This window comes from Orycteropus afer, unplaced genomic scaffold (genome assembly GCF_000298275.1).
Source record: "Orycteropus afer afer isolate SDZICR_OR568_19922 unplaced genomic scaffold, OryAfe1.0 scaffold00192, whole genome shotgun sequence".
In the NCBI taxonomy this organism is placed as follows: domain Eukaryota; kingdom Metazoa; phylum Chordata; class Mammalia; order Tubulidentata; family Orycteropodidae; genus Orycteropus; species Orycteropus afer.
Genome location: NW_006921779.1, coordinates 3743987 through 3769170, shown reverse-complemented (window position 1 = coordinate 3769170; position 25184 = coordinate 3743987). Strand labels below are relative to the sequence as shown.

The following is a 25184-nucleotide window of genomic DNA, read 5'->3' as shown; positions in this document are numbered from 1 at the left end:
AATAAAATAAAGGAAGGAAGGCTATGTGGCTGTCAGGAGTGGGGTCCTTGTCCCCAGGTTGGCATCTCTTGGTCCCCTGCCTGGCTCCATAAACACCATCAGATCTCCACTGCCTTTAACAGGACTCCTCTCGATAAGTGTATCCTGAGGACTGGTAATGAGATCCATAGGCTAAAATTCTTCCCTAGAGGCTGATGGTACCCTTGATGTCTGCTACTCACACTTGGAAGTGTCCCCCCCCGCCACTGTACCTGTTCCACAGTGTCTATACACCCAGACTCTGAGCACATACAAGGAGAATTACACTAGAGGGAAGAAATAGGAGTGTCCAGTGGTGCCTGGTTGAACTCTCTCTGGTGGGAAGTAGGTGGAGGAAGCCCCTTGTCTGAATATCATGAAGGGTTCCAGCTCAGGCTGTTCTACCCCACACCCGGGCCCTGGTCCAGGACAGCCCTACATTGTCCAAGCATTCCAAATGAGCTGACTTCCTTTTTGGTAGAGGAACCATCTTACCATGTGATCCTTACAAACGTACTTGCTTTTGCTTTATTATGAGGAGAAGCTGGTTAGGGCAGACATTGTCCTAAATTGGCTGTGACAGGGCTGTCTCCCCAGAGTATACTTCAGATCAGTGTTTCAAGAGCAGCGCTGTGTCTCTGAGATGGTCTGTCCTGAGCCTCTGGACACCCCTAAGGCTTTCCAGGGAGTCCCTGGATGGTACAAATGGTTAATGCGCTTGACCACTAACTGAAAGTTTGGAGGGTCTCCACCCAGAGGTGCTTTGGAAAGAGGACCTGGCAATCTGCTTCTGAAAATCAGCCATTGAAAATCCTTTGGAGCACAATTCAACTCTGATACCCATCACATAGGGTCACTGTGAGCTGGAATGGACTTGATGGCAACTAGTTAAGTCCTTCCAGAAGGGACTGGGCATGAGGAGTGGGTGCAACATGGGTCAGTAAAAGTGGGCCAGCGGGCTAGGCATGTCCTCTTGTCCACCCCTGGAGCTCTAAGATGCAGAGGGCCTGGGAGACCCGCAGAGCCACTCCTTGGGTTGAAATGGGTCAGGAGAAGAAGGCATCATTCAGTGATGGGGAATGGCTAGTGGATGGGGTGCAATTCTATTCAGGGAAAATGGACATGGTTGAAAGCTCTTGGGTGAGTCACTGTGAGGTGTGGCATGTGTGTGTGCGCCTCCCACATACTTGCCTTTCTGTCACAGCACCCACCACAGCTGGGATGACTCATGTTGTTGTTATGTGCTGTCAAGTCGGACCTGACTCACAGCAACCCCTCCTTGGGTTTCTGAGGTGTTATCACTATGAAAGTAGATTGCCCAACCTTCCTTCTGAGGAGTGGCTTGTGGGTTTGAACTGCCAGCCTTCTGGTTAGCAGTCAAGTGCCTTAGGCACTACGTTATCAGAGCTCTCAAGATGACTCATAGGGAAGGCCTTTTTCTTGGAACAGGCAGACCTTGAGCCCTCTTTACTTCCACCCCATCATGGTTTCTGCTCAGTAGCCCAGGGAGTGGGTGAGAGTGAGATGCAAAGCCCCAGGGCCTGTGCAGAGGGACTGGTCACATAGGTCTTGGTAGGTAAGAAGAGGCTGCTCCACAGTCACGCCCTGGGGTCTTACCCTGTGGCTGTGAGCAGGGTCTCTGTTTCAGTTGCTCCCTGAGAGCTGTCTAAGTGACCCTAAATGCTCCCACATTCCTGTAGCTGTATCTCCTCATTTTCCAGATGCTTGGTAGCCTCATGAGAAGTACCAGACTGTGATAGGTGGGGTGGTGAAGAGGTCTCTCTAGCCCAGATGGCCAGTCCATTGCCAGTCAGATAGTACCCCCTACAGGGGCTATGGACTCTTACCAGCACTGTGGTGACGATGAGTGACCTGTTTGTCAGAGAGTCAGTGACGTTGGGGCCTCGGCCCTTGGCGACCTCCGTGATGTTGAGCCCCTCAGCAGGACTCCACACCCCAACCTGGATGGATAGGCAGACAGAAACAGGGTCCTGAGTTCTCAGTCTATGTACCTTGTTTCCATATCAACAATACCACCATCTCATTCTTATTCATCATGAGCATCACCATCATTGCTAACATGTTTGAGAACAACCCTGCTGCCTCCTCCTCCCCTGAGGAGACCCACAATGTGTCCAGTCTCCTGAATTCTTCCTCCTTTTCTTGCTAGCAAACCTATCACTAACGTAAGGAAAAACTCAGAGGGAGAAGATGAATGCAGATGCAGCCCCACAGAAACCAGCCTGGGGCTGAGCAGATGCCAAGAGCAGGTTGGGGGAGTCAGGGGTTCTGGGTTGGAGACAGATCTGAGCCTGGTGGGCCTCTGTCTCCTGAGAAAGACCTTGGGCACCAACCTGCCCACTCACTGGGTCTCATCCTCAGGGCCAGTCTGGAGGCAGTCTCCCTCCAAAGCCCAGGTCAAAGAGTGGACAAAGGAGACGTTTTATAAGATCTGTGGAATGAGTAAATGGATGCTGAGCTGTGCAGGGGCAGGAGGCTGGTCTTTGTAGCTGAACAAGGAGGGGATGACCCTCACTGGGGACTTTGGAAGTCACTGAGTTTGAAGGCAGTTTGCTTTGTGGTTTTATTTCTAAAGTAGGCAGATTCCCTGGCCAAGGTGGCATCATCTCTCTCCCCACCGTGCCCTTGTTGATATTAGGCCTGAAGCTGGAGGGTCAAGTTTATAAATTGTCCTAAAGCCCTGGGCCTCTTGAAGATCCCTTTTGATCCAACTGTGCCCAACTCTATCCCATCTCAGCTCCTCTCTCTCAAGGAAGGTCTTGGCATGACCACTCTGTCCTTGGCCCAGTTGGAGGGGTACTCAGGAAACTTAATCAATTAAACAGAGAGGCCGAGTGCAAACATCTCATTAAGAGAGCTGAGCAAAGCAGATAGCAGAGAGACATGTAATTATGCTTGGGTAATTCTGCCTTAATCCTCCCAAAGCCACCGGCTGGAGCTGGCTGATCAGCTATGACCCAGCTCAGCAAACAGAAGCGATGATATGGGAGGCAGGGTAGTTGTGTTTGGGGCTCAGCGCCCTCTCAGGGCAGAATCTCCATGTCTGCAGATCATCCAGACCCAAGAGAAAAGGATAAGAGCAGAAGCAGAGAAGCTTTGCTCTTGAGTATAGCCATGCCTAGTGCCTAAGGCCTTTGGCTGCTAACCAGAAGGCTGGCGGTTCAAACCCACCAGCCACTTCTAGGAAGGAAGATTAGGCAATCTACTGTTGTAGAGATGTTATGGGCTGTCGAGTCGGAGCCGACTCATAGTGACCCCTCCTTGGGTTTCCGAGGCAGTATCGCTACAGAAATAGATTGCCCAACCTTCCTTCCAAGGAGTGGCTGATGGGTTTGAACTACCAGCCTTCTGGTTAGCAGTCAAGTGCCTTAGGCACTATGCTACCAGAGATACTGCCTTGAAAACCCAAGGAGGGGTCGCTATGAGTCGAATCGACTCAATGGCAGTGAGTTATTAGTTTTCATTTTTTATGCAGGGTGAGGGTACCTAGCAGTGATCACCAGAGCAAGAGATGCTCAGCAAACGTTTGGGAATGAATGAACAGCAGGAACCCTTGCCCCAGCAAGTAGCTATTGAACTCCGATGGCATGCCCTGCTAGACAATAGGTGCTATGGCAATGTAATAACAGTTATAACTGAGGAGTAGTCAGCTGCAGGGCCAGCTTCAGACCCTGTCTGCCCAAGTCCAAGCAGCTATGATCAAGTGCCTCTGGTACCTGTGCAGCCAACCTTTGTTCAGGGATAGTAGAGAGAGTTTTTCTCAAGTGTCAACTACGGTCAATTTGTTCCAGTTGCCTGGAGGACTGTTGAGAGAAGGATTCTGATGTTGCAGATGGGCTCAGATGGAAAGAGTGCTCTGGTATTCCAGGCAGTCCCCAGGTTACCAATGCCTGACAGACGGACAACTCCTACTTGCCCTTTAATGTTATATAAATTTGCCCTTGCTTCCAATGATTGAACCAACCCCCACTCGCAACACATTCTTTACCACAATCACCTTCACTTGCTGCATGGTGCAGCTTTCAGATCATTGAAAAGGCTTTGAGACTTTTCTTATACTAAAGTAAGGGTAAATAAGAACTGTATGCACCTGTTCCGACTCATTTACAAATTCCACTTAAAGATTTAAAGACACAGCTAGGAAAGGACCTCACTTGTAACCGCGGTGACTGCCTGTATCGAGGCCTGCCATGGGCATGAGAGTGGTGGTACGTGTGTCATCTAATTACTATCCCTAGAATTTTAGCCTTTCCCCAGAAATGGGTAGCTGAGAGAGCAAAAATGAGACACTTACTTGACAGCACCCTATATTTTAGTAGTCCTGCCAGAGAAGGAAGTGAGTTCTCTGTTACTGGAGGAGTTTAAGTAGAAGCTGCAAGATCACTTGATGAGAACTTACTTTCTTTGTATAGGATTGGACAAGCTTGCCTCAATGATCTCATGAGTAGAGGCCACAGCCTGTCCCAAGGAGCTAATACTATATGTGGCATAAGATAGTTGCAGATGAATGGTGAGGTCCCCCTGGCTACTCCCTCTCCTGCACAATGGCTCCCATGAAGTAGATGGGAAGCTCAAGGGTGAATAGAGTAACCATCCACTGAGTGAAGCCATGCCTGGGGGAATGAATGAAGAAGACAGAAGTCACATCCTGCAGCCAGGGGAACAGGGCAGGCAAAGATGGGAGGTGCAGAGGACAGGGAGCTTGGCTGGACTGTGGAGTATATTTCAGGGGGCAGTGGCAACTAGATCTGGAGAGGCAGGTTGAGGCATTTCCTGGAGAACCTTAAAGGCCAGGTGAGGGACCAAAACTTAATGGCTCAGCACTGGGGAGCCACCAGAAGTTTCAGGACAGGGAGAGCTGTGCTTTGGGAAGCTTCGCCTGTGTGTGCATTCAAGATGGCTGGCAAGTCCAAGAGTGGAGGTGTGAAAACCAGGTGAGGGTGTTAAAATAATCCAATGAGAGGCCCGAACCAGGGCAGTGCAGGAGAGGAGAGGAGAGGAGGGCAGTCAGGGTCCTGAGGGCCCAGAGGCATCAGAGGTAGCCTTCCAATCTTCCTGGCCTGCACTCTCTGAATTTTATATACCATCTCCCAGAGTCCCAGAGGTACACTGATGGTTTCCTGGGACCTGCCTGCTCTGGGAGTAGGGGTGTGGCTGAGTCCCCTGGGCTCAGGCCCCAGAGGACACTGAGAAGCTGGGTGTGATGTTAAAGTCCACTTCTCAGCCTAACAGGCTGACTTTGATGGAATATGCAGAGGGTTGCCAGGGATCAGGTCACTACAGACATTTCTACATTAGCCAGAGAAGAGGCTCCAGCACCAGGTGGGGCCTGTTTGTTCTTTACCACACTCCCAAGAATTGGAGAAGGCTTAGAAACCGGGAGAGGGGGAACTCAGAATCCATGTGCTTCAACGTCTCTCCAAGGGTAAGGTCACTTCCAGTATTCCCAACAAGTGATCACCCTATCTTTGCTTAAATATCTCCAGTGACAGGGAGCTCATTACTCCTCAGACAGGTACTGTCTGATTATTAGAAATTTCTCTTATATTTCCTTCTGCCCCACAACAGCTTTGGGAGGATTTAAAGACAGAGTCTATCTACCCCATAAGCCTTTTACTATTTTTCCCAGATTAAGCTCCCCACTAGCGCTTGCTCACAGGATGGTTTTGTGTCTACTGTGGCAGGCTATGGGTGTACCCCTTCAGTCTGACGAGGACTTCGTTTTCTTTGACGGCCACACTAGGTCATGCTGAGCCCAAAAGGGGTAGCTGGATTGGATTCTGCCCCCATCCTCTGGGCTTGTGTCTGGGGTCCATGGTAGGGGATTTAGGGAGCCTTTGACCCTCCACCCAGCCTCCTTCTCCTGAGCCTACGCACCTTCTCCAGGCCGTCCTCCTTCAAGCTGACAATGTCCAGATCGAAATCCGTCCGTAAGCCACTGGTTTTGTTGAAAACAATCCGTCCAGTTAATCCTTCCCATTGAGCCTGCCGGAGGGGAGAGGGCAGAGCGGCAATTCCTCAGGCTCATAAATCATCATTCGGTACAACTGTACAATGCTCCATTTTAATTACTCCTTGCACTGATACTGTTCCCCCAAGACCATGATTAATTAATAATCACCTCCATCATTGCTCGGGCTACGGTGCAAGCCAGCGATTTCCATAAATTCTATTATGCTCTTTAGCCAGCTTTACATTTGCACCTTCTCGTGTACGACATCGATCTCGGATGCGCCCAAATGAGCCCCCGCCTTGAAGCTCTGTGAAGGGGGGGCCCCCCGTGTCAGATCCCTGGGGTGGGGCAGGGCTGGGGCCAGTGAGATTTGCTGAGAGGCCAACCCAGACCTGGCTGTAAATCCAGGCACTTGGAACAGCCCCCAGAGAGGCAGCCCCAGATCCCCACATGCTGTCGTTAAGAACTCGGGTCAGATCGCTGGGTTCAAATCACAATGGGCTGTGTGAGCGTAGGTGTTTCACCTCTCAGCCTCAGTTTCTTCATCTGTAAAATGGAACTAATAATAGTATCTAGCTTACTGAAAAGGAGCCCTGGTGGCACGATGGTTAAGTGCTTGGCTGTCAACTGAAATGTTGTTGGTTAGAACCCACCCAGCAACTCCACAGGGGAAGAACTTGGTGATCTGTTCTCATAAAGATGACAGCCTTAAAAACTCTATGGGGCAGTTCTGCTCTGTCACAAAGGAGTTGGTATGAGTTGAAATCGACTCAGTGGCACCTAACAACAACAGCTTAACAAAATGTTGTTGAGTGAGAAATGGCTTAAGTGAGATAAATCATGTAAAATATTTAGGACAATGCATGGCACAACACAAGTGTTGATCAAATGGTAATTCTGTTATCTTTTTTATTGTCATGAGCATTGTTAACACAGAGAAAAGGAGGCACAGGTTCATAGAAGGTTAAGGACCCAAACCAAGAACAGCCCCACCTTCTAGACTTAGGGTTGCCTTTCTCCCTGTTTTTGTAAATAAAGTTCATCAGAACACAGCCATGCCCATGTATTCGTGTACCGTCATCTCTGGCTGCATTTGCATTGCTCCAAGGGGGCAGCTGAGTAGAACAGTCAAGACAGAGCCAGTCTGGCTCACAAAATCGAAAATATTTACTACCTGGCCCTTTACAGAAAGTCTGCCGACTCCTGTTCTAGATCATCTATTTCCTGCGGCTCTACAGCTTTAACTCTACAAGGTACTTTGACACTTGTCTTCTCATGTGACCTTCACAGCAGCCTGTGGGGAGCCAGGTGAGAAGCATGATTTCCCCTTTACAGATGAGGAAGTGGACACCTAAGCCCACAGAGGGAATGAGAGGCAGAGCCAAATCAGAAGTCAAGGTCTCCTCCGGCTGCTTGTTGACTCCCCTCCTCCTTAACAGAGTTAGGGCCTGCCCACACATAGTTCAATGCCCAAACACTGTGGGTTTTCTGTGTCTGGAAGAGGAAAACCCACACATCCTGGAGTCCTTGGGGGACAAAGGTAGACTTGGGAGCAAGAGGAGAGGAGAAAATCTGGGAGGTCACCCAGTATGTATGCTGGCTCCTTGGGTCAGAGCAAGGGTGGGGAGGGGATGCCCTAGAAGAGGCGTGCAGGACAGCAGGAGGTCTGAGTGTTGGGAAGATGGATGTGAGTCCTTGCTGTGCTGCATTTGGTTGCTAATCCCACTGGGGTCACGACCACTTAGACTGTGAAAAGAGCTCCAGAGCTCCTCCTGGGCTGGGTGTGCCCCTGCATCCAAGCACACACTCATGACAAGGCACGCAAGCCTACAGGTTCACAGATCTTTGGATCCCAAACTAAAGCCCTTGGGAATCTCCAAGAACTCGGGTTGTTCTAAAGCCCTGCCATGTCATCTGGACCCATGGGTAGGCGGGTAGATGGGTACCTGAACTCAGGCAGAGGGCAGACATTTAGTAGGGGTCTAGGAGTTTATAAAACAAAAGTGGTCAAGAATAGGGGCTTTGGACAAGTGATCTCACCTCTGAGCTTCAATAGAGGAAAAATGACCTATTTCACTGGTATTTTCAAAAGGTCTCTAGAGTACTTAAAGCGGCCCTGGGGTCTTAAGGATGAAATGCTTGGCTGGTAAACAACAGGTTAGGGGTTTGAACCCACTCAGCAGCTTTGAGGGAGAAAGACCAGGCAACCTGCTTCTGTGAAAATTACAGCCTAGAAAACTCTATAGGGAGCTTCTACTCTGTCACATGGGGTCACCAAGAGTCAAAAATTGGGGCCACTATGAGTGGAGATAAACCCCAAATCCTCACAACTGGAACAAAACACTGCACAGTCCCATATGGCAGTGTACACAGGGTCACTATGAGTTGGAGCTGACTTAACAGCACCAAACAGCAACAACATCAGTGGAAAACTGACTCAGTGGAACCAAACAACAACAAAGGTGCCTGGCATATACAATCACCAAACAACTGTATGCAAACATTACAGCAGTATGTATCCTATTGTCCCTTCTTTGTTCTTTCACCAGTGGCGCTCTCTGGGCTAAGGGCTGGTCCTTGGCTCAGTTTCTTTACATCTTTGATCTCTGCCGGCCCAGCTGATCACCTGGGTCCTGCCTGGGGCTGAGACTGTGGCTCAGGAACTCCAAACAATCCTATATTCCTGTTATGGACTGAATTGTGTCCCCCAAAATATGTGTTGTAAATCCTAATCCCTATTTTGCGGATGTAATCCCATTTAGAAATAGGGTTTACATCTAAGAAGTTGGACTATATGAAGAAAAATGTAGCATCAGGAATGGAGGAAAACTCATTAACAACTTGCAATATGTTGATGACACAACCCTTGCTTGCTGAAAGAGAAGATTTGAAGCACTTACTGATGAAGGTAAAAAGGCTACAGTTTTTAGTATAGATTATACCTTAACATAAATAAAACAAAAATCTCCACAGCTGGACCAATAAGCAACATTGTGATAAAAGGAGAAAAGAGTGAAGTTGTCAAGAATTTCATTTTACTCGGATACACAATCAACTTCCAGGAAAGCAGCAGTCAAGAAATCAAATGATACACTGCATTGGGCAAATCTCCAGCAAAAGACCTCTTTAAAGTATTCAAAGCACAGAGGTCATGTTGAGGATTAAGGTGTGCCTGACCCAGGCCATGGGATTTTCAATTGCCTCATATGCAAGAAGAATCGATGCATTTGAATTATGGTGTTGCCAAAGAATATTGAATATTCTATGGATTGCCAAGGAGCTCTGGTGGTGCAGTGGGTAAGGCATTTGGCTGCTAACCAAAAGGATAGCAGTTTGACCCACCATCTGCTCCACAGGAGAAAGATGAGGCAGTCTGCTACCATGAAGATTGACAGCCTTGGAAACCCTATGGGGGCAGTTCTATTCTGTCCTATAGGGTTGCTATGAGTCAGAATCAACTCGTGGCAGTGGGTTTACTTTACTGGTATAGACTGCTAGAAGAATGAACAAATGTGTCTTGGAAGAAGTACAGCCAGACTGCTCCTTAGAAGCAAGGATGGCAAGAATTCACCTCACGTACTTCAGATATATTATCAGGAGGGACCAGTCTCTGGAATAGGACACCATGCCTGGTAAAGAGGGGAGAGATGGATTGACACAGTGTCTGCAAAACTGGGTTCAAAGATAGCAATGATTCTGAGGATAGCGTAGGACTGAACAGTGTTTTGTTCTGTGGTACATAGGATCACTATGAGTCTGATGACACCTAACAACAAACTTGTGGATGTAATTTTATTTAGGAGTAGGGTTTTCTTTGTTATGTCAATGAGACCATTATCAGTGTAGGTGTGTCTTAAATCAATCACTTTTGAGATATAAAGAGCAGATTAGGCAAAGAACCAAGGAAGCACAAATGGAGAAAAACTGAAATCACCAAGGAACTGAGAAAGAAGCTGAAAGAAGGATTTTCCCTCAAGCAGATGGGAAAGACCTTCCCCGAGACCCAGAGCCCTGAATTTGGGCTTCCAGCATGCCTAAGGCATTTGACTGCTAACCAGAAGCCTGGAGGTTCAAACCCACCACTCCTCGGAAGGACGGTTGGGCAATCTACTTCTGTAGTCATACCGCCTCGGAAACCCAAGGAGGGGTCATTATGAGTTGGGTCTCACTCGATGGCACATTAGCAACAACCACCTATGAGAGAGGGCCCTGCTGGCACAATGGTTAAGTGTTCCGCTGCTAACTGATGGATGAGATTCGAGCCCACCAACCACTCTGCAGGAGAAAAGTCCTGGTGATCTGCTCCCATAAGGATTGCAGCCTAGGAAATCGATGGGGGCAGTTCTACTCTGTCCTATAGGTCTGCTATGAATCAGAATTGACTCAGTGGCACATACAACAAACAAGCAAAAATAAATTTCTGTTTGTTAAAGTAACCCCCTTGTGGTATTTCTGTTATAGCAGCAATAAGAAACTAAGACAGTCTCAAAACCCAGGAGTAGAGCTGAAGTTGCAGCACTACAGTGGGCTCCTGCTTCTGGGCCAGGCACTCAGGGAGCTGTTCTTTTGGGTAGACATGACACAGCTTCCATCTAGGGATAGAGGAGTGGCTGAGGGCAGGGACTCATCTGGGGCAAGGCTCAGGCCCCCAGGGACACCCTTTTCTGCATAAGCTCATTTTGCTCTCATCACCATCCTGTCAGGTGGGCATCATCACTGTCCCATTTTACAGATGTGAACACTGAGGAGGAGCCCCAATGGGACAGTGGCTAAGGAGCTTGGCTGCTAAGTGAAAGTTTGGCTGTTTGAACCCACAGCAGCTCCGTGAGAGGAAGATGAGGCAGTCTGCTTCTGTAAAGATTTACAGCCTTGGAAACCATAAGAAGCAGTTCTACACTGTTCTATAGGGTCACTATGAGTTGGAATCCACTCAATGGCAGTGGGTTTTGAACACTGAGGCTCAAAGAGGGACTGAGCAATGGTGCAGCAGGGCAGAGTCTCTTGCTGCAGTAGCAGAGCTGGAGGGCTGGGGGTTGTGGTCCCCAAGGTTGGGTAGGGGAGCTTACATGGAGCCCAGGGAGCTGAGGCCCAGGGGGCTGGGGACAGTGACTAAAATGGGCATCAGAGAAAGTGAAAACCACTGTTTATGACTTCACAGGGAGGCTCAGATTCCCTCAGGCTCCCTGTCCCTCTGCCTTCCTCTTCCTTGGGTGGCCTCCACACCCCCGGGCTATCTCTTGGCCCCCAGGGGAAATCACAGCAGGTGCCTTCAAACCTGCACTCAGAGGAAAGCCTTCTCTCCTTGTCAGCTACAGAAGAATTAAATGCCAGCAGGTGCACGGCCTGTCTGTGGGCGGGTGGGCAGGGGCAGGGCAGGGAGCCGCTGACAGCTCCTCCCCTTGACATTTCCAGCCTGCCCGCCCCCTCCAGCCGCTGCTCAGGACTTGCTAAATGAAAGATGCTACACATGCTCTGAACTCCAGCCTGGTATTTTCCAGCTCCTTTCAGAAATGCCAAGGCTTTAAAATGATTTACTGTCATGTAGTCATATGGAGAGATGGGCAATTTGGAAATGGTCCCCAGGAAGACAGAGTGCTGGGCTTGGGCAGCGCACTGGGCTCTGGGCATGGCGCTGGGTCACTCATGCAGTCCTGGCCAGCTGAGGGGACCACAGGCAAGCCCCAAAGCTGCCTGGGCCTCAGTTTCCACACTGCAAGCTGAAGATGAGATGAGGATGTTTCTGAAAGAGTTTGGTTAAGGATCATGAATGGTGAAGAGCACCACTGGGCTGAGGACTAGGAAACAGGTGGCCAGGAACACTAACCTGGGCTGGTCAGCTTGGGGAAACAGAATGGTGCTCCCCAAACCCACTAGCCTGAAGTCAATTCCAACTCATAGCAACCCTGTTGGACAGAGCAGAACTTCCCCATAGGATTTCCAAGGCTGTAAATCTTTACAGACACAGATTGACACATCTTTCTCCCACAGAGTAGCTGGTGGGTTTGAACTGCTGACATGTCAGTTAGCAGCTAAGCACTTTAACGACTGCACCACCAAGGCTCCTTCTTTATAGAATAGGCAGTGGCAAATCTGGTCCCCTCAGGGCATCACAGGTAGCACTGGTGGTTCAGTGGTAGAACTCTTGCTTTTCATGAGGTTTGATTTCCAGCCAATGCACCTCATCTCCTGCACGGCCACCATGTGTCTGTCAGTGGAGGCTCGTGTGCTGCTATGATGCCGAATAGATTTTCAGCACAGCTTCCAGACTAAGAGGGACTAGGAAGAAAGGCCTGGTGATGCACTTCCAAAAATCAGCCAATGAAAGCCCTATGGGTCACAAGGGTGTGATCCACAACCAGCCATGGAGAGGGCGCAGGACCAGGCAGTGTTTTGTTCTCTTATATGTGGAGTTGCATGAGTCAGGGGTCAACTCCACAGCAGCTAACAAGAATAGGGTGTCACAACTGAGACTCAAACATTGCAATGGGTGAGGGGAAAATAGGATGGGTTTCCCTGAAGCCTCATGAACAAGCTGGCCTGAGGAGCCTCCGTAGCTGGGAACCCTGCCAAATCATAGCAACAGTGGTAATAGTAGTGATAGCGGAAATAATAACAGAAGCCAACTTATATAGCACTTGCTATGTGTCAGGTACTGTTCTAAGGGCTTCACACACACCCTAACTCACTTAATCCTCCCCAAAATCCTATGAAATATGGACTATCATTATCCCCATAGATGAGGATACTGAATCAGAAGAAGTTCAGTAGCTTCTAAGGTTACCCAGGTAGAAAGTGATTGAGTTAAACTTTAACTACACTTTGTTTGGCTTCTAAGGCTCCCAAATCTCCCTCACTGAGCCAGAAGAGGGAAAGGGCATGATTGTGGCCTGGGAGACCCTTGTTTCTGGGTGCTCAGGAGTAGGAGGCAGTGGGGAACTGGGCTTGAAAATCAGCTGGTGACCATCCAGCCCAGCCAGGCCTTGCTCAGGGCATCCACACAATTGGAATTCGTCTGCAGTTTTGATGGGTTGGATGAGAAGGGTCTGTCATGGTCCTCTTATAGCAAAACATCTGATCCTCAAGTTCTTTCCAAAGGGTGAGGAAGCTGGCACCAAGGACTTAACTGCATCATTACTCTCCACAATTACTATGAGGCAGGCGGTGTTTTCCAGGAGAAGAAAATGATGCTCAGAGATGTATAGTAACTTGTTTAAGGCCACACAGCTTGGGAGAGGTAGAGCCAAGTTCCCAAGGCCCATGTGCCAAACTCTAAAGCCTGTGTCTTATCAATGATCTTTTCAACATCTTTTTAAATGCTGGAAGAGCTGTCATTAGCTTCTTCTGGAAGCAGTAACAGTAGACTCAGGAGCTCAGGGAAGGTTGCTGTGCCCCCTGAGTCTAAGGTGGCACTTCCTGTGCTGTTTGTTCCCAGAGAGCTGCCTTTCTTTCCATACAGGATTATATTTATGAATGTGATACTCTGATTAATGTCTGTGCCCCCCACTAGGCTGTGAGCTCTGTGAGAACAGACTCGTCTGTTTTAACCCATGAGTCCCCAGGGTCCAACCCAGTGCCTGGCACCCCGCAGACATGCAGTAAAGAGCTGTTGAACAAATGAATGACCTCCAAGGCAACAGCCCTTCATTTCTGGTCCACGCTGGGCCTTCTTTTCTGTGGTTACTACAAATGGAGCCCACAGTGTGAGCATCCTCTAACTGTTTGATGTTGCCACTCCTTCTGACTCTGGAGAACTCTGCCCACAACAGAAGCCAATGCTCTTATCCTCCTGGGCCTTCTCATTCTACCATTTCCTGGGATTTGACTCCAGCCAGGGCCTTTGCTGAGTGCTTTGTGCATAGTTTTTCAGGCAGGCACTCTTACTATCCCCATTTTACAGTTGAGAAAACTAAGGACCAAAGATTGTATCATCTCACCCCAAATCACCCAGCTAGTTGTAATGGAGCCAGGATACAAGCTCAGGCTCTTATCGTCCCCATCTATAAAGTAGGAGTAATAAACTCTGCTGTCCGTAGCTTACAAGGACAGTGGGAGATAGAGGGTCCTTTGAAATTAAAAGTTGACACTGTGTTTTTTCATGGTCATCTCCTTCTCATGCTTTCTGGTTCCTCTGAAATCAGTTCCATGCATGGCACTTTTCCATAGTTGCCATAGCATCAGGAGATCTGGGTCCAGAAAGGACCCAGACTAGAAAATATCCAGTGGGCCCATGATGTGAAGATGCGTTTGTGGGGCTGACTATTTACTAAGCCTCCTTTGCCCCAGGCACTGTGCTAAGCACCTTCCTTGTGATGTCTCATTTTACCTTCCTGGTCCACCTGTGAAATGGGCATACTTAGTACCCCATTTTATAGATGAGGCAACTGATGTGCAGCAAAGTTCTCCAGCTTGCCCAGAGTCACACGGCTGGGGAGTGAGGACCTCGTTTGTTGTACTTTCAAGCCCATGCTGCATCCCTGTGACAGCACTGATCACCAACTGAGTACTTATTATGTCCCAAGGACTCAAGCTTCTTAATTACCCTGTAAGTTCATCAGATAGAACCCTTGTCACCCAAGGAAACCAAGGCTAGGGACATGAGGCAACTTGCCTGAAATCATATAGATTGGAAGGTGGCTCTGATTCCTATACCTGGGACCTGGAACACTCTGCTGATCTGTGGCACCAATAGTCTCCAGGGTGGGGCACACAGGGCACTCACCTCCTTGATGAAATTCATGAAGCGGCCGCCAAAGCGCCAGGCCTTGTGCCGATGGCATTGCAGGGAGTTGACGGTCATCTGGGGTGCCCGCTGGTAGCACACGGACACAATGTGGACGGCATCATAGAGTAAGGCTGCGTCCGTCTGGAGGGGAGGGGTAGGTGTGCGTGAGAGTGGCTGCCAAGTCCCTGTCATTCTCTGCCCTGTCCCCCTTCCCCTCCCCATCACAGACTCATGTTGTCCTGGTGAGGGAAAGAATCTGAGACCCTATAGGTGACCCTGCCCACACCTCTGGTGGAAGGTCAGGGCTCGAGCCAATGCAGCCCTGCAGACAACTCCACTCACACCCTCTGCAGTTAGGTTCTTCTCCTGATCCCATTACCCCAAGCTGCTACCTACTCCCTCATCACCCTACTGTCTCATCACCTCATCCTCCAGCCTGCACACCTGCTGCATTGTCTGCCTGGAATCTCCTCCCAGTCAACTCCACCCATCACAGCCTAGTCCTCCATGCCTGGGATCCACCTGTCTTAGAGCCACTGCTCTGTAATCTCCTGATTACACATCTGCATCCCACCACATGGGGGCTCTTTGAGGGGCTTTGTGTGGTTCATCTGTGCATCCCCAGGCCCTAGCCTAAGGTGGGGTTGACACATGGCTGATTTTAAGAAGGGAAGTGGTGGGAGGGAAGTAAGAAAGGAAGGAGGAAGGAGAGAAGGGAAAAGGAAGGAAGGTGAGGAGCCTCTGGTGTCCCACCCTGCCCCACGGTACCATCATCACTCCATCCAACAGGCCCGACTCTGCTCGTGGAGCTGCCTGCAGCCGCTCCATGGACCACTTCTCCACAATGGCAGAGACATGGGGATTGTCCACGTTGAGGATCCGGAACCCCGTCAGGTTCACCCCTGAGTAGCGGTAGGGCTCCAGGTCTAATGCATAAAGATCCTTGACAAAGAGAGGGTTGTATCAATGACCTCTGGCCCCTTTTGTAATGGCCAGCTTTCACCCCTCCTGCAGTCGCAAGTCAGGCCACCCAGAGCCAGAGGCTGCAGCTCCCTGTGAAGCCTGGTGGGAGGAGAGGCAGCTCAGAGTGGTGACAGGAGCACTAGACTTGGAACTTGGGTTTGCCTGACAACTGACCCCATGTCCTAAACTGCAGGGCCTTGGGCAAGTCACTCAGCCTTTTATCTTCATCCACAAAATGGGACTTGAACATCCTCTATAGGGTTTTGTGAAACAGTTTGTATAAAATGCCCAGAGTAGCACATCTAAGAAGCTTGGTAAATTCCTCTGATGGGGAAGGTCCACTTGGGGAAGACAAGCATGCTAGGTCTGGGTACCTCCAAGATATCCAAAGGGAGGCTGAAAGGAATATTCTATCCCTGACTCCAAAAAAACCAGTTGCTATTGAGTTGATCTCAGCTCCTGGCGACCCTGTGTGTGGCAGAGTGGAACTGTGCTGATTTTTCAATGGCTGAGTTTTCAGAAGCAGTTGGCCAGGCCTCTCTTCTGAAGCACTTCCGGGTGGACGCAAATCTCCCACCTTTCGGTCAGCAGCTGAGCATGTTAACTATTCGCACTATCTGGTGACTCCATTCTAGCCCCTCAAAGAGAGGGTAGTTTGGAATAGTCTTTTCTGCTCGAGGAGTATTACTGCCCTCCTCTCTCTCCTCCTTCCCCACAGGGCTTCCTCACTTCTGGCCTCCCAGGAGAAGCTGACCAGGTGGTAGGCCTGTCTGTCTGAGATCCGGGTCACAGCCTGGGGCAATGGGCAGGCCCTGGCTTGAGGTTAGGGAGAGCAGGGCCTAGTGCCTGGAGAAGCCCAGCTCCAGCCCCTCCCTGCAGCTCCAGATCTGGGGCCAGGTGGGCTGGTGACAGAAAGAGGCAAGGAGGAGCAGGGGGCTAGGGGCACAGAGAGGCAGAGAGAAGCCAGGTCCCAAGCTGAGGAGAGATGGCAGAAGAGGTGGTAGGAAAAAGAGCAAACCCGAGCTCTGACCTGTTAAGCAAAATCATCCCAAACTTGGGAATCAGGCAATGGGAGAGCAGCATGTTCTTTCAACGTCCCACTGAAATGCTGTTTAACAGGCCTAGCAGAGGATTAGTTTAATTCTCTAAGAGAATGGACCTAGGTTTGACTTCACTGTCAGCCACTGGCTAAAGGCCCAGACTCTGGGTTAACTTGCAGACTTCTGTCAAATAGAAAAAATTACCTAAAGGTGTGGTTTTATTGCTCTGAAGGACACTAATCCTTTTGTATCACATAACAATCTTTTTTTCCCCTCCAAATACCTCTAAACATCCAACTCCTCAAATCCTCTTTGAATGAGCTTCGCTATCCTGCTAATTTCCTCATTAATGAACTGAGTAAATCTTTGACACATGGTCATTCTATATTTGCATGAGAGTTATGTTTCTGACTTTTGGACTGTCTAGATTGGCTCCATCCCACTAACAGAGAACCCGAGTCTCACGGCCGTCATCTGAGTGGCTCCTCATCTAGTGCCTTTCTTTCACACTCCATCTCTTCCACCAACCTGTCTTCTACCCTGATCCCCAGCTGACCTTCTCCTGGGTCCCTCCATTCAAATCACCCTATCCTGTGCTGGAGAACGAGTGGCTAAGGATACAGTGGACCTGTCTCCATGGCTGCAGCCATCAAGGGTAACATCCAGCCCCAATTCAGGGTCCCGGCTTCTGCTAAATTGATCATGGCTCATGGGATGGGTGATAAAACCTGGGGCCTGCAGAGCACATCTTTCCCATTTCCTGTGAGCTCTGAAAGGCTCCTAATCAATACTAAGCATTGTGCTTCTGGAATGCACTGTGTTGATTTCCTCTTCAAAGGTTCGGGGAGTAGGAGAGAGATTTGGGACAGACTTGAGCCCAGGCAAGAAAGTTTAATCCCAGTTTTGCCCAACCAAACATGGCCCTGATTCTAGGTTAGGATTTGGGATGGTGAACGGGGTGGATGACAGCAGGAAACAGGGTCTTCAGCAGATGTGAGGACTGAGTGGACTGAAAAAAAATATCCATTGGCAACAAGTTGATTCTGACCCATAGCAACCCTATAAGACAGAGTAGAACTGCCCCAGAGGGCTTCCAAGGTTATAAATATTTATAGAAGCAGACTGCCTTATCTTTCTCCCACTGAGCAGGTTTGAAACACCAACATTTTGATTAGCAGCTGAGCACTTTAGCCACTGTTCCACCAGGACTCCTGAGTGGACTACAGGGTATCTATATGGCTTAAATATCAGTGGGGAGTGGAGGGTGGGCACCATGCTTATGTAGGCATTTAACAGGGTTATCATTTTACAGGGGAGGAACAGGGTCAGAGGAGTGAGGTGACTCGTGGACCTTCAGCTTGAAGCAGGCAGGGCTGGATTTGTACGCAGGTCTGCTTTAAAGGTGTGCTGGAGCTGCCCCATGCTGGCTTGTGACAGCCACTGTTAGCATCTCTTCCAACTCTGTGTTCAGTGATGTTACCATAGTAGCTTGATATTGGTGGGAGTATTTACACCAGGAAAATAGGCAAAATCTACAAATCAGGGTATTTGTTCCTCTCGGAGAGCTGATTGGTAAACATTACTAGCCCATCATTGTTTGTTTTATCCAAAAACTCCTGTGCTCTCAGTCCCAGTGGTTGTCAAACATAAGAGAAGCATCAGAATTATCTTTGGAACTCAATATTCTGATTCAGAGTCCAGAGTGAGGCTGGGTAATGTGTGTTTTGAGAAGCTACTAATCTAAGCTATTACTCCTGACTGGAAAAAAACAACAGAGGGATCTGGCTTAGGCCTGAATACCTGAGGATCAGAGGAGGGCAGAGGAGACGGGACAAACACCCAAAAGAGGCCACAGCTCTCCATTCAGTAATAGCTCACTGAAGCAGTGGTTAAGAGCAAAGACTAAGAGGTCAGACCATCTGACTTAAAGTCTCATTGACTCCTCTTGCTTCAGTCTTCCCACCTCCAAAATGGATATAATGACAATGTTGTTGTTGTTATGTGCCGTCGAGTCAGACCCGACTCATAGCAACCCCTCCTTGGGTTTCCAAGGCAGTATCACTACAGAAGTAGATTGCCCAACCTTCCTTCTGAGGAGTGGCTGGTGGGTTTGAACTGCCAGCCTTCTGGTTAGCAGTCAAGTGTCTTAGGCACTATGCTACCAGAGCTCCCATATAATGACAATAGTATCTACCATATTAGGTTGTCAGGAGGAAATCTATGTACTTAGCACATATTAAATATTATGTAAATGTTTGCTAAATATTTAAATTCTACCTTCTCTGGCAATCAGATGTGACAGCTATTGCATAAAGCTCCCAAACACATTATTAGATTACCTTAGGGTGGGGCAGACACAGATTGGGTCCTCTCTGTCTTACTTTTCTTGGAAATATGAAAACAATGATAATGAGCTAACATTTATTGAGCACCTACAAACCATATTGAGCACCTGAAAACAGTATTGGAGCTCTGGTGGCACAGTGCCTAAGGCATTTGACTGCTAACCAGAAGCTTGGTGGTTCAAACGCATCAGCCACTCCTCAGAAGGAAGACTGGGCAATCTACTTCCATAGAGATACCACCTTGGGAACCCAAGGAGGGGTCACTATGAGTCAGGTTCAACTGACAGCAGTGGGTTTGTTTTGTTTTGTTTTACAAACAGTACAGAGATACTGGGGAGCTCTGGTAGTGTAGTCCCTGGGTCAAATACTTAACTGCTAACCAGAAGGCTGGTGGTTCAAACCCACCAGCCACTCCTCAAAAGGAAGATGGGGCAATCTACTTCTGTAGTGATACTGCCTCGGAAACCCAAGGAGGGGTCGCTATGAGTCGGGTCCGACTCGATGACACATAACAACAACAACAACAACGGAGATACTGTTCTAAATGCCTTATATGTATTAACTTAATTCATGTTACAACCTTACATGGAGGGCATTATTATCTTCTTATTTTATAGAGGAGAAAATTGAGTCACAGAGAAATTAGGTCTTTTGCTCAAGGTTACCCAGCTGGGGAGCAATGGAGTCAAAGCTGGGCAGTCAAAGCTCCCTCTCCTCCCTAACAGTGCATGCCCCTCCTACTCATAGCCTCGGACCACCAGCCCCTCACACGTGCCCCGTGGATATTAATATACTCACCCTCCACACATTAATCAGAGGGTTCTTTCTGAAGTGTATTCCCAGCCCCATCACTTCCCTGCTTAAAATATTTCAATCACTCCTTATTGCCTTCTCAGAATCAAGTAAAAAGTCCTCAGTACTTCTCACTCTCTTTCCCACCTCCTCCCACTTTTGCTCCAGGAACGCCAAGCTCCTTTAGGCCCATTTCTTTCCCAGTCCTTACTGCTCCTGTTTCATCATGTAGTCTCATCCTTGGGCCCTGGGCCCTTGTGCATGTTCAACATGCTGGCTGGAATGCCTGACTTCTCAACCCCTCTTGACTGGGCTGGTCTCTAAGATTCAGCTCAAGTGTCACCTCTTCTAGGAAGCCTCCCTTGACCACTCCTTTCACAACTAGGTGGAGCAGTGCTTCTGCTTCGATTCTGGGACCTCTTGGCTTTCACACCACTGGATGACAACTGTCTGTTCCCTGTCTGTCTTCCCCTTAGTCCCTGCGCCAAATACTAGTGTCACCCAGGGTGGGATGAGGAATCAGCCAGCTGAGTATTACCCTGGGGCACCTAAACATCATCAGGAAGAGCCTGAAATGGGCAGACCAGTGTTTCATATCCTTCTCTCATGAGAAGCTCTATGTAGGACTGGAAGTTAGGTGTGGTTTGGAAAGCTGCCTAGGGTGGAGAATGAAACCTGCAAGGGGAGCACTTTAGAAACAGGAGGTCTCCCCCTAACTGCCTTTGAAGGCGAGTCTGAGGGGCTGCAGTGATATTGTTTTGTAGAGTGGTATTTTGCAAGTTTGGGGTCAGAGCTGAACTACTAGGGCCTTGGAGCATAGGTTGCACTCTGCCTCCAAGCAGGCACCCTCCTGACCCTTATCCTGACAGGGCTCAGCCCCTTATGCAAAGATATGCTTACCTAATATCTAAGTCTCGAAAGATATCAAAGCGGTAGCCTGCAGAAGTCCTCAGTGACTCAGTTTACCCTTTCTTTGGGACCAGCGGCCAACCTGACTCAATGTAAAGGGTGATGTCTCCTCTGGTGGGGATGTGGTACTGGTGACGCCAGCCCTTCCAGTCTCCAGAAGTGGCATTTGGTCTGTAGCCAATCACAGCCTGGGAGGGGGCAGGATATAGGGTGGCAGTACTGGGGAGCACCTTTTCTCCCTATCACTCCAGAGCCCAGGCTTAGCTACAAAGCGTCACAGGGCTTGGGCACTGAGTGCTCCCATCCCTGTGACACGAGGGCAGTGAGAACAGGAGACTGGTGAAGAGGCCTCTTTGTCCAGTTCCAGTTTTTTGTCCGAACTGCCCTGGGCTGAGACCCCAAGGGCTGTACACAGTGAACTGTGTGCAACCTTGCTGCTTGGCAAAAAGTTGCAGTTCTCGATGCCAAATGTTGACACACTGAATTCAGTATCGACGAGGGACCTTTTAGAAACATTCAGCATAACATAATAGACTAATTCATTAGCACCCCATGGGTCTGACTGGGTAGAAGCTGAGGCTTGGAAAACATCGCCTTAAGGAATGACAGATGAAAATATCTTTCCCATGATATAACTGTTATTGCCGGGAAGTGGCATTAATTGTGATTGCTTATCTATTAATTTATTATAATTCTTTTTTCACCTCCAGGCTTTTACCTACACATGACATGTACCAGGGGCTCAGCTGGGGCTGATTAACGCAGGGTTATCTGGGAATGGCTCAAAGCTGGCTGGAACAGATAATGGCAGCTGGGGTAATTAAAATGTCTTCTGTGTGGGAGAAGCAAGTTTGGAGATGTTTTAGAGAGGAAGAGTTAGTGACATGGGTTTCCTAAAAGGAAGACGATAAATGCCAAATGCCTCTAGACATTGTCCTAGACAAACACAGTCACAACTGACCAATGGGCACAAGAGGCAGAAAGAGACAGAATCCTGAGGTTAGAGTCCTAACTAAGCCAATGGGGCTAGAAAGAGGATCCTGGAGATGGAAGCCAGTCACAGGCTTGGGAAGCAGACCTAGGAAGGCACAGCTGATGCCCTGGCATGTGGGGGATGCTGGGAGATGCCCAGGTAGACTCCTATCGCACACACACATATGTCACTGCAGAACTGTTGGTGTTGTACGGGCTGTATATCTCTGGAAAGGTCTGTTCTTCCTGGTACTCAGAGAGGCATGGGAAGGAAGGGCATTGGGATGGAGCAGCCTTAGACAAGACCAGGAGTCAGGAGCCCAGGATTCTTTCACTGATTTTGCTGTGTGACTTTGAGCAAGTCACTCAACCTCTCTGGTGACAAGTTTTCACATCTGTTAATGGTATGTGCATACTCTGCTCTGCTGGCCTTGAAGGGCTGAACAGGAAAGCAGTGAATGCAGAGAGGGCAGGCTTTGGAACCTGTGAAGTGTGGGCACTGCTGGGATTTGCAGAGGCTTTATACCCCCATTAGTGTAGATTACCATGCCCAGACCATGACAGCCTAAGGGAAGCTGAGCCTGCCAGATTAGGCCAGAGAACACTTTATGCAGGTATTCCGCATGACAGGCTAAAGCAGAGGGCTTCCTTAGAACAATCAATCATGAGAGATCAGAAGGGCAGTACTAGTATATTCAGAAAGCACAGAAGGCAGGAATGCATAAGAAAGAAAGACATAGGGAAAAGGTAACCACAGGAAGGAAGTGGGAAGACAGCTGTTAAACTGGGGAGATTTCAATTAATATCACAAAACAAAATGTGTATGAGCTGTTGAGTGGAAAACAAATTTGCTCTGAAAACTTTCACCCAAATCATAATAAAAAGTATAAAGGAAGGAAGGGAGGGAGGGAGGAAAGAGCAAGCAGTGGGCTTTTGAACTGGATAGCTCCCAGCTGGTAAAAATCACTGCTTCACCTCTTTCTTGCTGGGTGACTCAGTTTCTACTTCTGTGTAAAATTAGGGGGAAATGCACAAGTAGGAGAGTCATACTGCCCTCAGAACATTGTTCTGAGTTTTAAATGAGATGGGGTATGCTAAACACACAAAAAACATACACAGGAGTCATTTAGTTAGTTTATTTAATATTTACTAACCAGCCCTAGATGAGCTCTGGTAGCATAGTGTTTAAGGCACTTGACTGCTAACCAGAAGACTGGCAGTTCAAACCCACCAGCCACTCCTCGGAAGGAAGATGGGGCAATCTACTTCCATAGTGATACCACCTCAGAAACCCAAGGAGGGTTTGCTATGAGTCAGGTCCGACTCGACGGCAGAGTGTTTGGTTTGGTTTGAACCAACCCTAACCCTAACCATAACACACAGACTTACTGAATGCCAAACACTGTTCTAAACACTTTGTCCACATCAGTGCATATAATCCTCATGATAACAATCCCACAAGGTGGTACTGTTATGAGTACTACTTTATAGATGGGAAATGAAGTAACTTGCCTAAGTGTTATGGATTGAACTGTGTCCCCCAAAAAATATGTGTTGTAGATCCTAATCCCTATACCTATGGATGTAATTCCATTTGGGAATAGGGTTTTCTTTGTTCTGTTAAGGAGGCCATATCAGTGTAGGGGGTGTCTTAAGCCAATCACTATGAGATACAGAAAGAGCAGATTAGGTAGGCACAGCCAAGCAAGGCCAAACGGGGAGGAGAGATGCACCATGGAGATCTCCAAGGAATGCTGAGGAACACTAGAGAAACAGACAAGAATTTTACTCCAGAGCAGAGAGACTTCCCTTAGAGTCAGTACCCTGAATTAGGACTTCTAACCTCCTAAACTGTGAGAGAATAAATTTCTGTTTGTTAAAGCCACCCACTTGTGGAATTTCTGCTGCAGCAGCACTAAAAATCCAAGACACCAAGGAAGTGGCAGAATCTCAGTTCTAACTCAGGTAGACTGGCACCAGTGCCCATGGTCTTCACTGCTGCTGGGACGGTGATGTGGGTAATTTTACAGTTTATGTTCTACCTTGCATGGTGGTCATTCAGTCATGCATCCATTCATGCAAACATAAAGTGAATACCTACTGTGTGCCACGCATTTCTTGGGCACTGGATATAGAGAGTTGAGCAAAGACCTTGCAAAGACCTTGATGAAGCCTACTACCAGTTTGTAAGCTTTATGTTGGGGATATCTCTCGTATAGTCCCTCCCACTCAGGTGCCTAGCTCAGTGCCTGGGACTTTAGAGAACATTCAAATATGGCTCCTAGAGAAATGAATGATTAAATTAAGGAAATTTTAAAACGTAAGAAATGGATGGTGCTAGGGGAGGACTGAGTGCTAGGATCCTGCCCATGCTTCCCTCTATGACCTCTGACCTTGAACCCAGTGGGCACCAGAGTGGAGGGCAATGTGGTCAGTGGGGTGGTGCCTTCCTCAGAGCCTATTGCCCTGGAAGGTCAGGCCAGGTTGCAGGACAGAGGGTCCAAAGCTTTAGGCCCAGCTGTTTCCCCATCCCCCTGAGGGGACACCCTCTCTGGCTTTGGAATGAGGGTATGAGCCAGCTAGGGAAGTTTTTAATTGACTAAGGCCCAGAGAGGTTTGAATCACAGCCCCCTGCCTAAACAGGGTGGGCAAGGGAACAATAATCAGAGTGGGAGCCTCAGGGGTGCTGGGTTTTATTTCTGCCCTGACTACACTCAATTCTAAAAGGACCTCCCAAGGCCTTTCAGCTCAGTGGCCTTGTCTTGCATTCCATGAGCCCCAGTTCTACCCATCCCCCACTGCCAGACCTCAGCTGATTGGCCAATGAGTGGTCACTTGGGCCAGGGGTGCTTTCTACAGTCTAGCTGATGACTCTCACCCGCTCCTACCTCAGAGGCATTTGGAAATGTAGTGTGGCATTTCTTCATTTGTCACCGAAACTATAAATTAGTGAGTGGGGACCAGAGGTGCTAAATATCCTATGGTGGGCAAAACCAAACCAAATTCACTGCCTCGGTGTTGGATCCGAGTCATAGCAACCTCTCCTTGGGTTTCTGTATGGAAGTTCATTGTCCAGTCTTCCTTCTGACAAGTGGCTGGTGGGTTTGAACCGCCAGCCTTATGGTGGGCAGGCATCCTGAAATAACAAATTTCCTGTTTCAAGTGCCTACAGTGCCTTTGTTGGGAAACAGTGACTGATGTTTGGTCAGTCAGCAATCTGACCTGGGGAAAGTGAATGTTACTCACAGAAAGAGGTGTTAAGAAATGGCAGAGGCAAAAATGGAAGGTTGGTTGGGCCGTGGCCAGCCCAAGGCAGTTGTGATACACTGAAGTCTCCATGAAACAGAGATGACAAGGAGCAGAGATATTTTGTGGGAGCAGGGGAGCCATGGGTAGAGAGGGGAATGGGCAGGATGGCTGAGTCTTACTAGCACAGAGGGCTAGAATTA

The 25184-nt window shown here is 48.7% G+C and overlaps 1 protein-coding gene across 1 annotated transcript in view; it reads right to left on the bottom strand.

Annotated features, from left to right (window-relative positions):
- The window catches only part of GRIK3 (glutamate ionotropic receptor kainate type subunit 3), a 283994-nt gene that overhangs the window by 53674 nt on the left and 205136 nt on the right, over nucleotides 1-25184 (bottom strand). The window contains exons 6-9 of the mRNA XM_007947630.2: nucleotides 15483-15656; nucleotides 14712-14855; nucleotides 5917-6024; nucleotides 1866-1979 (exon numbers count right to left, since the gene is read on the bottom strand). Coding sequence (XP_007945821.1) covers nucleotides 1866-1979; nucleotides 5917-6024; nucleotides 14712-14855; nucleotides 15483-15656 — 540 coding nt within the window. The remainder of the gene's footprint in view (nucleotides 1-1865; nucleotides 1980-5916; nucleotides 6025-14711; nucleotides 14856-15482; nucleotides 15657-25184) is intronic.